Source organism: Aquila chrysaetos, chromosome 25, assembly GCF_900496995.4.
Source record: "Aquila chrysaetos chrysaetos chromosome 25, bAquChr1.4, whole genome shotgun sequence".
Taxonomy (NCBI): domain Eukaryota; kingdom Metazoa; phylum Chordata; class Aves; order Accipitriformes; family Accipitridae; genus Aquila; species Aquila chrysaetos.
In genome coordinates this window covers 1,357,840-1,371,890 of record NC_044028.1, presented here as the reverse complement: position 1 = coordinate 1,371,890, position 14,051 = coordinate 1,357,840, and the positions used below count along the sequence as shown (strand labels likewise).

General features: G+C 41.4%; 1 protein-coding gene across 9 annotated transcripts in view; it reads right to left on the bottom strand.

The window, feature by feature from the left end:
* The window catches only part of ARHGAP17 (Rho GTPase activating protein 17), a 48,750-nt gene extending 34,743 nt beyond the window's left edge, over window positions 1–14,007 (bottom strand). For all 9 annotated transcript variants that reach the window (XM_041120092.1, XM_041120094.1, XM_041120093.1 and 6 more), the window contains exon 1: window positions 13,837–14,007. In XM_041120092.1, coding sequence (XP_040976026.1) covers window positions 13,837–13,889 — 53 coding nt within the window. In that variant the 5' untranslated portion in view covers window positions 13,890–14,007. The remainder of the gene's footprint in view (window positions 1–13,836) is intronic.
* Window positions 14,008–14,051: the final 44 nt, after the last annotated feature.

The window sequence follows — 14,051 nt, the reverse complement described above, 5'->3', positions numbered from 1 at the left end:
TTTGTTATTCCTTAATCTCAGGTGCAATTTTACAATCCCCATACGCCAACACAAACTTAAGTGCTGCCAAAATGGGAATTCCCCCCACTGCCTTTGTGCTCTAGCAGCACTCACAACCAGAGCCACACCAGAGCACTAGGTCTAGCTGAAAATTAACCTGGCCAAGCAGCAGCAATAAATGAGCATGCAGCCACCTCCCCTCCCTGGGCTGCCTCTCCAAAGCTGCTCACCTTGTCCCTCCACAGCAGCCTGAATTTGTGCCAGCTTGAGTCACCACCAAATCAAACCCACAACAAGGAGCGAATGTTGGATTCCTCCCTCACACGATGCCCTACAACCTTTCTCCTTTCAAGAGTCCTGTCTGAAGCAAACCCCCTTCCCCAAACTTCAGGTACAGGTCCTTACATCCCCCTCCCCTGCATCAGTATCTGTCATAGGCAGCTCAGACTGGAATTATATCCAATAAAAGAAATTACTGGTTTCCAGTTGTCTTGGCCCCTCTCCCTGGGCCACCCTGTGGCTGCACCATTCCCTGTCCACGGGCAGGGGAACTGGCACCAGTGCAGGCTGGGCAGGGAGAGGGGAAATCTGTCCCTTTTAGCAACAGCAGCTACTTAAAATCAGCTTAAGCTGATCATGAAACTGCACCCTGGGGCCAACATTTCATTAACACAGAAGTGACATCAGCTGGCAGAGCTACTGAAAAAAGTTGTTGTGTCCTCCTTCCTACCATCATCAGCTGCTCACATCTCCCTTTGCCTGGCACAAGCATCTCCACCAGTCAACAGCTCAAAGGACTGACCTGACTGAAAACTAACCTGGTTGGAAGAAAACCCATTTTTCAGTCAGATTAACTCCACTGCCAAGATCAGACGTGCAAGCACAAAGAAGGGGTGGGAATAAATGGAAGGGCAGCCAGGGAATCAAGGCTTGGCAGAAAGGGTAGGGTGCAAAGCATGATGCAGTTGTACATCCTGACCACAGAGTTAAGGCAGCAGCTGATGTTTCTGGATAAGAAAACAGTTCATGGATTTTCTACACATGGGTTTGGCAGCTTTTAGTTTTAGGCAAGGACCAGACCCCTTGCCAAACCACCTGCTGACATGAGAACTCCTTCACATTTAACGAGAGAAGGGGACCCCCCCCCCAAAAAAAACACCCACCCCTCAAACATATCCTGAACTTTCAAACAAGACATTACTTTCCATTCTAGCCACAAAACAGGTGGATTGCCCACTAACTCAAGACATTTTTAAATTTTATGATTTCTTTTACCAGAAGTCCTGCATTGTTAATCACTGGAAAAGACTCCAAAAAGTAGTACTGCCTTTTGCAAAGACAAACTTTTTACAGTGCAGACATGTTTGAATAGGGAAAATATGCAATACAGGAATAAGCAAAATACACTGAACTGCTAAAAAAAAAAATCCTAGGCATTTTTTGCATATTTGTTTGCTTTTTTGCACTTCAGCTACGTATTACCTTGCATAAGTGTCAAAAAACTCCAATCCAGAAATGAACATTTCACCAAAGGTAATGCTGTTCTTAATTTAATACGCTGTCCAGACATGTCTATTCTGAGTTTGGGGATTCAAAAAACTGGCAAGAGAAAGCCTTTGAAAAGGAACCAAACTGAATCAATACAAGAAGCAAAACAAGGAAACACAGAAAAGGCAGAACAATGAAGTAGGAATAGAAAGTAAGAATGCAGAAAGGAACTGGAAGCTTTGAAATAACAGTAAAACAAGTATAAGGGAATTCTGGGACCTGAAGTTATACCAAATTGACTAATAGGCTAGTGACAAAATAGGGATTATTCTTTATGCCTACTGTTTCACAATGAAGCCTTTGCACTGATTTTCTGATCAGTAGCCATGATTAACAATTAATGGCTGAACCCTTTATTATGTTTCACCAACAGGAAAGCAAGTTTCTGAGCTGAGTCCGACAATTAGCCTGCAACTGAGACGACTCATCCAATTACTGGGTTTTACAGCACTGGATATAGATGTCTGTTTTTATGTTGCTTAGATACAGGGTATACAAGACCATACTAATGTGTATAACATGCAGAACTATGCTATTACCACCCTGCCATGTGTTGCACACGATGCTTTTTGCTGTTCTAGCATGAAACTGAAAGTTAACTCTATCCCTAGATTTCTGAGAAGGAAATACGAGCCTTGGACTAATAGTCTAATTGAGGTTTATTAACATGTACTGCACTTCAACACACACTTGGACCTGCTGTTACAAAACCAGGATTACTTTATCCTACTGTTCCATTCCTACAAAAAATATCAGATCAGAACACTTAATCTGCGTATTAAATAAGCTTACAGCAAGACAAACCAGTTAAATGTTTGACTGAAATAGAAGCTGCAACAGTTTAGCTCAAGCATTTATTTTTCTGTATGAAAACGTTAGCTTTCTATCTTCATTTTCTACAGAAAATTCAACTTTTAATCAGGTGGATTAACATTTCCTATCAATTGCTTAATAATTAGTTCATAGATGCCAAAAAAGTTTGTGTTTATTCTGAATAAAGTGCTGTACTTTCCAAACCCATATCACAGCCCTAACTTTCCAATCTGCATGCAATGTATCTTCTAAAAAGGGCCAACCTTATAACTTAATATTCCCATCACTGGCTAAAGTAGTTTTCTGTAGCCTTAACTCTGTCACAAGTGGCATGCTCCAACAGCATTAACAGTTCTCAGCAATCACATACCTTTTCTGTGCAATGCTCAGCTGTACAAGTTACCAGTTCTCCTTTTATTATTTTTCACTCTGGAAGTATCATTGGGATGTTGAGAAACATGCAATATAGCCAACGAGTATATTTATACAAAAATCTCAGTCCAGCAATTTCTGGCACAGGACAACTTGTAAGACAGAAGGAAAAAACTCCTTTATTGATTCTTCCCACCTAAAATCCATTTGGCTATTTTGCATACTCATTTTTTGCAGATCCCCTGGCTCTTTGATTCACTCTGCCACAGTCAGCCCAGGATGTTCCTGTCATTTTGCAATGCAATTAACTTCACAAGAAAACAATCTGTGTCAAGGAAAAAAAAAGCTCCACCTCACTTAGGAGAAGAACTTGTGACCTCACCCAGATGGCGTGTATTTATGAAAGCCCGTTTCCTGTTGAGACAGCAGGACTGTCCAAGCATAAGATAGATGCACAACTATTCTGACATGCTTTTATCAGCAATGGAATAGCAATTACAAACTCAAAGCTTTTAAGGCTTTTTGGTTTCTACGGAACAAATTTTAACCAAAATGTTCTAATTCAGTCAACAAAGCAATGTTGCGGATAAAAAAGCTACTCGAAAGTTCCCTATTTTTTTCTTGTCTAGACATCGACTGCTGCTTTAAGCACAACAACATCTGTGAGGATCAAATTTAGCCTTCCTTTCAAGACTGGTACCTATAACAATCAAGCAGCCCTGAAAAAATGAGGTAATCAAGCACAGTAATCTGTTAAAATCACTTGACAGTCACCACCAACTGCTATGAAGCTACTTGGTTCTGAATTACCAGAGATCAGCCATACCTTACACAGTTTAATTTGCACTATTAAATTCCCATAGGTTTCAGATCAGAGCTGTGCCATGGCAAACGGGGGCAGCTAATTGCTGCCTTAGGTAAGGCCCAAGACAGTGGGCTGGAGGTTCTCCTGAATATAAAAAAAAAAAAAAAAAAAAAAAAAAAAAAAAAAAAAAAAAAAAAAAGAAAGGAGTTGCTACTTTTAAGTTATGAAACCTTTCTTTATGGAAACTGTATATAATAGTAGAAAACATTTCTAACACACTAAGACACTTTTCATTTAACCACATCCTAAAAAGATCATATGTATTTGGCATTTCATAATTTGCTAATACAATGACCTCTAAAGAGCAGTTCTGGTCACAGATCCGTTATCATAACCTAAAAATACCATGCAAGTATCTAAGAAATACAATTGCTTTCATAAATTCCAAGTGTATCACATTACAGCATCAGGTTGAAACAGCTTGTTAGATCACTTCTAGCTATTTTAGCAGATCAAATCATTACTATTTTAGGATTTGGACTCTGGGCATAACGTGGTATTAAACTTATTTGCTCTAAAGAACCACCATCAGATCAAGTTAGAACCAAGGAATCACAGCTTCATTCACAAAGAGGGTAATACCAAGATTATTTTGTTTATATGAATAAACGTATATATAAATAAATAGAAGAGTTGGACTCCACCTCCAGAGTACAGGTGCACAGCTGACCATTTAGCTGAGCAGCTGTCACTAAAGCAGGTTTAAGTATATTTTTACCTTCATTATTCTGCTGTTATGTCAGATACCAACACCTCCACCTTGGATGCACCTAGCACCCCTGGACAATACATCCTTTCCTACTCTTTTAGCTTGCTCTGCTTCCCTTTAGTGCTTCACCCAGGCAGCCACACAGGTCCAGCTTGGGATGGTGACTCAGGGTCCGGTTATGTGCTGTGACACAAGCACAGCACACCAGGTTTGGCACAATCATTATTGCTGCCCTAGACCATTCAAAACCTTGTGAAACCACCTGAGAAGTCTTTGCACAGAAAAATGACATTTTAAGGCAACATAAGACTGTGCCTTCCTGAGACAGAAGCTCCCTTTACCCTTGCTGTGCAGTCCTGATCCCCCAAGATGACTGGCTACAACAGATCCTATGGTATATGTCTATTGCAGATATTTTATTAGTCCTCTGATCGGTTTCACCAAGCAGCAGCATGATGAACAGAGCCAAAGATGAGGACATGCATGCAAGAGGGCAATTAATATTTCCCAAATCCCTGAGTTTGCAATCTTTTAATTTCTTTTTCAGCAACAAAAATCTCAAGTATTTTACACACTGCCCACTCAGCAGTTGACACACAAGTCTGCCACAAAGTTATATAATATCTTTTTTCATCTAACCAAAAGGCTTTAGCTAGTTCTCTACTGGAAAGCACAACATTTTATTAAGATATCTTCAAGTCAACAAAACTTAGCACAACTAAACCAAGTCATTCCTCACCACCAAATACCAGAAATTTTTACAGAAGTTGGAAAAGCATTTTCTGCATCTATTAAGGAGAAGCAAACTAACTGAAGCTTCATCTGCCCTGGAAGCACCCACTGCTCAGGAAAATAAGGTAACGCACCCAAGAGCTCATTCTCACAGCATGCAGGCACAGAGACACACATTTCTCTCATACAAGAGTCACTTAAAGACAAATAGTTGAAACTATCAAAATTTAGACTTTCTGAGAAGCAGGGAGCAGACTACAGCTTTAATGCATTCTTCAGCTATTTGGTAAGGTGGAGCTCTACGTTAGCAATGATGGCACAATCAACGCACGGACCACCACCAGCCTGGTGCTATCAGACATCAACCACACAGAAGCCACCTCTGGCTCAGGAAGCTCCCGAGACAGACACAGCTGGCAGCCATGAGAACACGCGTGGGAAACACCACGGGCTATCTGAGCCTCGCACCCTACCCGCGTCATCTGCTTCTGGCCACTGGACGTTGGGCAAGGCAGACGCAGCCCAGCCAAGGCATTCCTAGGTTTTTATGTGGTCTGAAATCGGATCACAAATGATGAGGCTTTTTAAACTGAGGGCTGACCAAATACTTACTCACTGATTGAAACCTGTTGCTGCCCTTGTAAGAGCACTACTTCATGTTGCACTTGTATCTAGAAGTTTTAATATGGTGGTTTTCTGGAAAACACCATACAGCAATGCACTAAAAGCACAGTATTACACACAGTGAACAACTTCTGCAGAGAACTAAGTTTCTGAAAAACGCAACATAATTTCTTAACAGTTTCTAATCTTAAGGACCTAGACTTTAAACCGACATGAGATCATCTTGGTCCCTGAGGAATTAAGAGATACCGATAAAGTGACTGCCTTTACAAAACTTAGAGGGAACACCTAAAAGCAGGCCAGAACACACTCCTTTGTTTTCTGACCATCTGTTCACAGACAAAACCTCTCTTCTTACCAGGGGTTCCAGTACAGCAATAGAGCTTCTCACCAGCAGCAGCAGGTGTTCAGCCTTACAGTCCTCACCAGTCGTCCACTGAGACAGAACTGAAGAAAGTCACTACAAAGTCCTCAACTTCAGTAAATTCAGGTCATTCTCCCTCTGTCTTTAGCAATCTGCTTTGAAGGATACATTAATCAATGGGATTAACAGGCATGCTCACAAAATTTAATCTAGACCACAGCTTGGACACAGTTTATATCCACAAGCTACTCCATTTGTTGCTGCCTTAATGACAGTTGCAAATACACTGACAAGTGCCAAGTTTTACCACAAGAAGCAGCCCCAAACTGAAAACATAATAGCTGCATGTTCTTCTATAATTGGAAGTTTGTACTGTTAGAAAAATCAGATTCCTGAGCTGCACAACGCATTACATTGTGTCAGTTTTCCCCAAAGGGTGCAGGAAATAGATAAATATGCAGATACCAAGAAACTTTGTTGATACTGCTGAGGCTGAGAGGCAGTGTTAAAGGGGTAACTGTTAGTTCTTGGCTTGCTTACATCTCTGATGGAAACACCATTTCGCCAACTTCTGCACAGCCCATACAGTAGCCTAGAAGTGGCTCAGAGGCAATGAACAGTTTATGCAGCTGTATATACCAACTCCAGTGTTTCAGTCAATATAAAGCTTACTGCCTCCTTGCTCTGTCTGTTCAACAGCCAAACTACTAACATGCAGATGTTTAGATAATGCAGTCCCTTTGCTATTAGTATACAAGTGCTTTAGCATTTACACACATTTTATTTCAATCAGTCCTTGACAGTTAGTCACATGAAGTCCAAAAGTCTGCACACGTTCAGGAAAACAGATCTTCCCTAATTCAATCTACTCGGGCTCTTTAAACCTGTCATTGAATTAATCTGCCATCCAGAAAGATCTAAGTCAATTTTGTAGTTAAAGAGACCTCGAACTTCATTTGAGATAAACAGGAAATGTTTAAGATAACTATTATAAACACTGAAATGAGATTTTTCTTTTTCTTTTCATGAGTACTCAGATGCAGACAAATGCCAACCTCTAGGACCAAGCACAAAGCAAACTGTCCCCCTGCCCATAAATATGAACATATTTCAATGTTTACCACTTCTTCAAATATCTTTACCAATGACAACAAGCACTCCAAGTAAATAACGCCTACCACATTTAACTTTTTTTAAAAGGATGTTTGGGTGAGCCAGAAGTTTTCAAATACTGGGGTCACACTAATTTTCTTTTTTTTCCACATAAGAACTTGAAAAACATTAAAGAAGTGTTTCTTTGACACTAAATGGCATTGTAGGGTTAATGTTATATTGATTGAAGTGTTTTGGATTTAACAGAGACGAGTGCACTCTTGTTTTACCACTCTGGATGTTCAATAAAGCTAGTTTGCAAAGTACTATCAACAAAAGATGAAGAAGAACTTCCTTAAGGAATAACTCACAGAACAATTCTGAAACAGACTAGAATCAATGGGTAACACTTAAGCAGAAAGAAAAAAATTAATAACTCAGACCATCCACTTTTTCCACGAACTATTACTGAAAGTTATTGTTTTCCAGCAGGTCTTCCCCTATACAAATCAAATATATGTAGCTGCTTACTGTACACAATCATTCAATAATAGTCATTTTAACATAACTTGCTTTAATGTAATAATTCTGTCACAACAACACCAATTCCAGCTTATGACTTACAGATTGCCAAGTGGCTTTAAGAAATACTAAATATAGTTTAGCATAGTAACTTTTATGCAGGGCATGAGCTATTAAAAGATATGTTCAAATCCTCCTATTGAGTCACAGTAATGTCATGTGTACAGGGCCTGGAAAAACCTGTCTGTATACAAGAAGTTGTATTTGAACAGTGGAAAAGTAGTAAAGAAGCTATAGTAAGTTAGCTTCTTGCATTAAAAAAAAATAAAAAATTAAAAAAATCTAAGGTGGTTTGTGGTCTCTTCCAGATTTCTAATGAGTGAGATCTGCCTGTCCCTGGTTTAAATTACTGTAACAGCCTAAAGGCAGATAGAGTATCTCTTCTAGTAAAGACAGTAAGTATATCCACTTATCTATCAGTCTTAAATGATTTCACCAGACCTAAACTTTCCAGACCAGTTGGCTAGAATAATTTTTAATCTGCATGGTACTCTGTTGATTGCATCTAAAAGATGAAAAAACAAATTGATGGGAACAACATTAATAGTTGTGTCCCCAAAGGCAGGAAAGCCTAACTCACCTAAAATTGTCAGACAGTCTAACAAGTGTCATTAATTACAAACCTAGTTTTCTGTAAATAAACAGCAGGAAACAAACACCTCTGTGGACTCACTTCTCATATAAATTACTTAGCTACGTAGTTCAAATGCTTATTAGTGTGTCATTTGAAAGACTTTAATGACAATACCTCTGAATGTTTATTTTCATTACAGATGACTGCAACTATAAAGTAGAACACTTCCCGAGCTTCTAATCAAAATCTGTCTCCCTTTGTAATTTATAAAAGACTAAGAAAACTGGAAGACAAGTACTCGTAGATATCTGAAGACTTACCTTGTTGATGTCATACACAATATAATCTTTTTCATTTCTGAGCCTAACATGCAGCTCATCTGCTCGAATGAGTATCTGCTTATGAAGCATCCCAAGGAAAGGTACAAACACACTAGGAAGATAGTACATCACCTCTTCAAATTTGTGAGACAGCATGTACTAAAACATATTCCATGACTTCCATTTCACAAGGCACTATACCCAGACGAAGCATACAGGAAATGTGTGTGTGGAACAGAAGAACTGTTCTCAATGGATATGAGCCTTGGTCCTCAAAACAGATGAAGGTTTACAGGAATTAATACATAAATTCCATTAAAAGCAATCTCAGCACATAGCCTCTAAGGAATCACAGGCCACCTGAAAATCATGAAGTTTAGAATGAAGGTTATTTTTTTCTTCTCCACTCCTTCCCCCTCTTAATTTTTTAAGCCTAACTAAAAGTTTCAAGCTGTTTCCAATTGCTTAGGCTGGAGCTGGGATGCAGCTCAAAGTTAGAGTTGAGGTAGTTTTGTGTGATTAGCTGGTGTATCTGTCATGGTCAAGATGCCAGTTTATTCTGATGTATTAATTCAACTGATGTGGAACTAATGATTTCCTGGTAAGCCATGCCTCCGCTCCCCTGCACACCCCAGCCCTGCTTCTTGTGAATTATCTCTGAGTAGATGTGAGATCCTTCACGATGACATGAGAACCAACACACACTGAGATTCACAGTTCGTTACTCTAGCTAAGACTGCCCTGAGAAAGTTCTGATGCCACCTCCCAACAAGAGGTTGTCTGAGTCACCTGGCCCAGACTTGGACAGTCTCTCTGACACCAGCCAACAAAAAACCAGAGGGACCAGTGCTTAACTGCCAGTTTTCAATGAAAGGCAAAATACAGTTTCATTTTCCCCTTTCCTTCAGGTTTATATAGACAAGCCATTGATATTTTACTTTATGGGTTAACCAGAGCTTGAGTTGTTCCCCTCAGTAGAAATGCTTGCTTGCAGACCTGCAACACTTACAACAAATCTGTCAAATACATAAAAAATAAAGTACTGGGTGGCAGATCGAATACTTGTCTTGTTTTAAGGCATCCAACAACATCCACAAGATAATCGCTGCAAAATATTTAACACATCTATTAATTACTGTGGAATCCTGTTCCACTCAGCTAATCCCCTCTTTCATTAGTTTCCTATATATATTTCATAATTCTATATAATACTATCCATGCAGACTCTTAGGCTTCCCATAAGTGCCATTCCTCTGTTTTAATGAAGCTCTTGCCCATCTTTTCTTATTTTCAATGCTAAGGAGTTACTTCTGTGATCTTAAGTGACATTTGTGGTACAAGGCCAAGGATGACAACCTTCAGAAGCTGGCTGTAAGAAAGGCAGTATCATTCATACCTACGGCAAGCTGACCAGGATAAATCCTGAACTATTTTAAACATCCCTTCGTTAAAGGGAACAAAACCATGGTAAAGACACATCGCTGATGCATAGCCAAGGTTTGCTAACCTCATGATAACATGCCTGTTCCCCCCACCTCCCCACCCCTCAATTACAGAGAAAAAAAGCTCTGAATGACCAAAAAGAAAACCAGTAGAAGATACCCCTTTCTAATACAACACCACAAGAAGCAGCAGCCAGTTGAAGATCACCCTACTGAGCAGTAGATTACATCAAAGGGTAGAAGTCCCTTTCAAAGGGAGTAGGCAGTCCACACAACGTTCTGAGCGCCCCAGGTGAACCAGCAGAGTTGGGGGGATGTGACCCCTTGGCACAGATGCCAAAACTGCTCCTCTTGTGGGGCAGCTTATTCACCTGCTAGATCTCCCAACAGCACACAAGGTCTAGAAATACTGAACAGCGCACCTCTTAAAGACATTTGCATAACCAGAAGAACCCTTTTGGCATAGGATTTGTCTCCTCATTCTGTCAAAGCATAAAAAGCTAATAAATGAGTTACACCAACTCAATACAAACCCACCTCAGAAAGCAGCAAGCTGCAACAGTGGGAAGCACACTGCAACTTTTTTTTTTTCCTTTTTCTTTTTTTCTTCAATGTTAAAAAATTGAAATGGTTCACTCCTCGTTTTGGTACCCAGTGCCAGAAACACTTGCCTCTGCTAATATTGCCTGCAAGATCCTACTGAATGATGACTGTCACACCTCCCACATCTTCCATGAGTTCTACAGCACTTATCAAAACCACAGAAGGCAGCACTGCCCCAAATTTGAAAACCTCAGCCCTGATATTTGCAAGTGAAACCAATCACAAATCTTTCACTACTAAGTGATTTTACTTTGGGAAACTAAGACAGACCCTGGTGACTATCTGAATGCTTAGCTAGTACATGAAATGTAAGGAGGCTAGCAATATTAAATATTCACCAACTAATTTCAATAGTGCATTTGATACCTCTTGAAAAAAATGTTTTTCAAGTTAACTTTTATTAAAACTGTGAAGTGAACCATTTCTCCTTCTTGGTACACCAGCTGGTCTAATCATGCTTGATTTCTTGATGCAGTGTTTGCAGGGATGACACACCCCTCTCACCTCCATAACTGGAGGAAGAGAGATGCAGAAGCATTTCCAGAAATTCTCTCTGGCTCTATGAAATCAAAGTCTTCACTACACTGGGGGCTTGGACGGGCCTTTAAACTACTATTTAAAAGGCTGTTTGTATCTAAGTGAACATCTAATACAAATGATTAATTTCAACCTCTTTACAGACAACAGGATATCTGGAAAGTCAGATAAAAGCATTGCAATGATGAACCAAAAAAATTAAACAAAAACAGGTTTGGGGAAAACCAGTGCTCAGTTGCGCACATGAATACACTGCACTCTGGGAAACGTAAAAATATCTTCCCTGAGTTTCCACTGCTATAGCTCCTGTACACACATGATCATACCATGCAAAAGCCAACACAAACCTCCCGAGTTTTGCTTCTTTCCCTCCCATCCCCAAATTTCATTCATAAACTAAGTTTCCCTAGTTTCATTACAATTAATGCAGATTTACAGTGATGAAAATTATTTCAATTATATAAGCATTTTTCTTTAACTTGGAAAGCCACAAATATAAAGGTCAGCAACAAAAGAGTAAGTACCACCTTGTGCTAACAAGACTACACAAACAAACCCCTAGAAGGGGCAATTTGGTTCATTCAAAGCACTTACAAACAGGAGGAAAACACTTATACATGAAAAAGGCAACAAGCACTGGTCAAAAGTTTTTGATTACCCTCACTCTTCAGAGTCTTCTCACCTCCATTTAATTAAAAGAAAAGTTTGTATGTTCTTGGGTAAAGAATCCATACAACTAACTTAAGATACTTTATTATTAAAAAACACTCTATAAGCAAAGACAGAACCAATAAGGATGTGCTTGTATTTAATACTGACTAAAACAGGAAAGAGAGAAAGAGTTTAATTTAAACTATTAATATTAAACTTATAAAAACAAATGAGTCGGTGTAATTTCAAACAGTTTTTAATGAAAGACAATTACAGGTACTTGTCCATATTTTAATGAAACTAGAAAACTTCACTGTTTCAGACGCAGGCTGCTAAGGCCCCAGCAGACTACCTGGCAAAAAAGTATGAGCAATAATCATGCACACAGACAACCACACCCTGAGAAGCTCCGTTGTGAAACGACTGATAGCCACAGCTTCCACGGGGCTTCAGCTGCATTTAGTCAAAGGTCATTACAAACTTCCCAACCCATACATGACTATAAACAGCTCTCCAGATTTAATTCTGCTTTTCCCCTTGAAGTAGAAAGGAGCCCAAGATGTTTATCCTACCCAGTACAATGCAGATTACTTGAAATTCCACTTGGGATTTGGAGCTGTGGGCCAACTCATGCAAAAAGGGAATGCCAATAATCACCCCAACAATATAAAAAAAATCCATTAATTTATATAAAATGAGAATGAAAAGACACAAGATTGGTTTGGAAGTTACGCTCTCTTTTATAGCAAAACAAACGCCCTATTAAAAATCTACTACTTAGCCATTATTAGCTGACACACTTGACCTGTTTTATATGTATGTAGGCCCCAAAGAAAACAAACACCGTGTTAAGCAAGTTATTAGAGTAGAGACCGTGAAAGTATAAACTCAGATAATATTTAAGTTTATACTTTCAGTATAAGTACATACTTTCAGATTAAGTTTCCACTAAAAGCAGAGAAGAGTATCTGGGGGAAAAATATAGAACTCTACTAGAAACGCAGTAAAGTTACATTTGCATTTTTAGCACACACAAGAGCTACAGGCAGACACTCCTGTGTCTACGTGCAGATTTCTTTCCACACAATCAGACTAAAGAGCTTCCAAGACTCTGACATCTGGAAATCGGTGGCGATCATACCCTACAAGACTGCGGTTATTTTTGTTAAAATTAAGTCATAGAGGATGCGCTCTCTGAAGTCTCCTTTAATGTGAAAAAGAGCGAGAAATGGATCGAATAACTCAATATTAACGCAGCAACAAAGGAAACGAAAGTCACAAAAACCCAGACAGGAAGCACACAATGCAAATAGCTCTGCAGGGCTCGGGGGGGGGGGGGGGGGGGGGGGGCAAGATGACCCTCTGGAGAAGCCCCCTCCCTCGCTTCCCCTGACCCCCAGGCCTGACACTCCCCCCCCCCCCCAGCCTTAAACTCGACACAAACCTCAAACACGAACCGCACAAACGCGCGCTCGGGAGGGAAGCGGTCTATTCAGGGGCCAACCGCAGCACCCGCGGGGGGCTCCGTTTCATTCGCTGCGTGAGCCGCTCCCGGGGCTGACAGCACGTACCGACAGGTACCGGGAGGCCTCGGTGCCAGCGGAGACCGACGGACCGAGCCCGCCCTTCGGAACCGACCCCCGCCCGGTCGCCCAGGGCCCGCTCCCGGCTCGAAAACCGAGGACCCGAATCTTCTCGCTGCTATTTTTGAGTTTTCGAGCAACGAAGGCCTCTGCCGCCTCGCCTTCCCTCCCCGTCCCGCCCGTTTCTTTCTGAGCTGACACAAGTTTTTTCTTCCCCAAAAGGCCCCGCTCAGGAGAGGCGCGGGAAACCCCGCCGTGTCCCGTCCCCTCCTCGCGGCCGAGATTGCGGACGGCCTCCACCCCGCTCCCCGCCGCCGTGCTCCGCAGGGGGAAAAAAAACGGAGCAGAGCCGCCGCCTGAGCCCCAGCCCCGGCCCAGCCAGGTAGGGCTACCCGCGGCCGAGAGACCCCGGCCCCGCCGCCCACCTGCCAACGGTCTGGTTAGCCAGCTGCTTCATCCGGTTGAACTGCTTCTTCATGGCGGCGGCCGTTCGCCCCGGCCTCCCGCCGGGCACCCACTGCTCCGCCGCCGCAGCAGCACCACCGCCGGCCCGGCCCGGCCCGGCCTCCCGCCTCCTCCTCCTCCCTGCCCACACCGGAACCTACCGCCGCTTCCGGCCCCGCCCACACATCACGTGCCC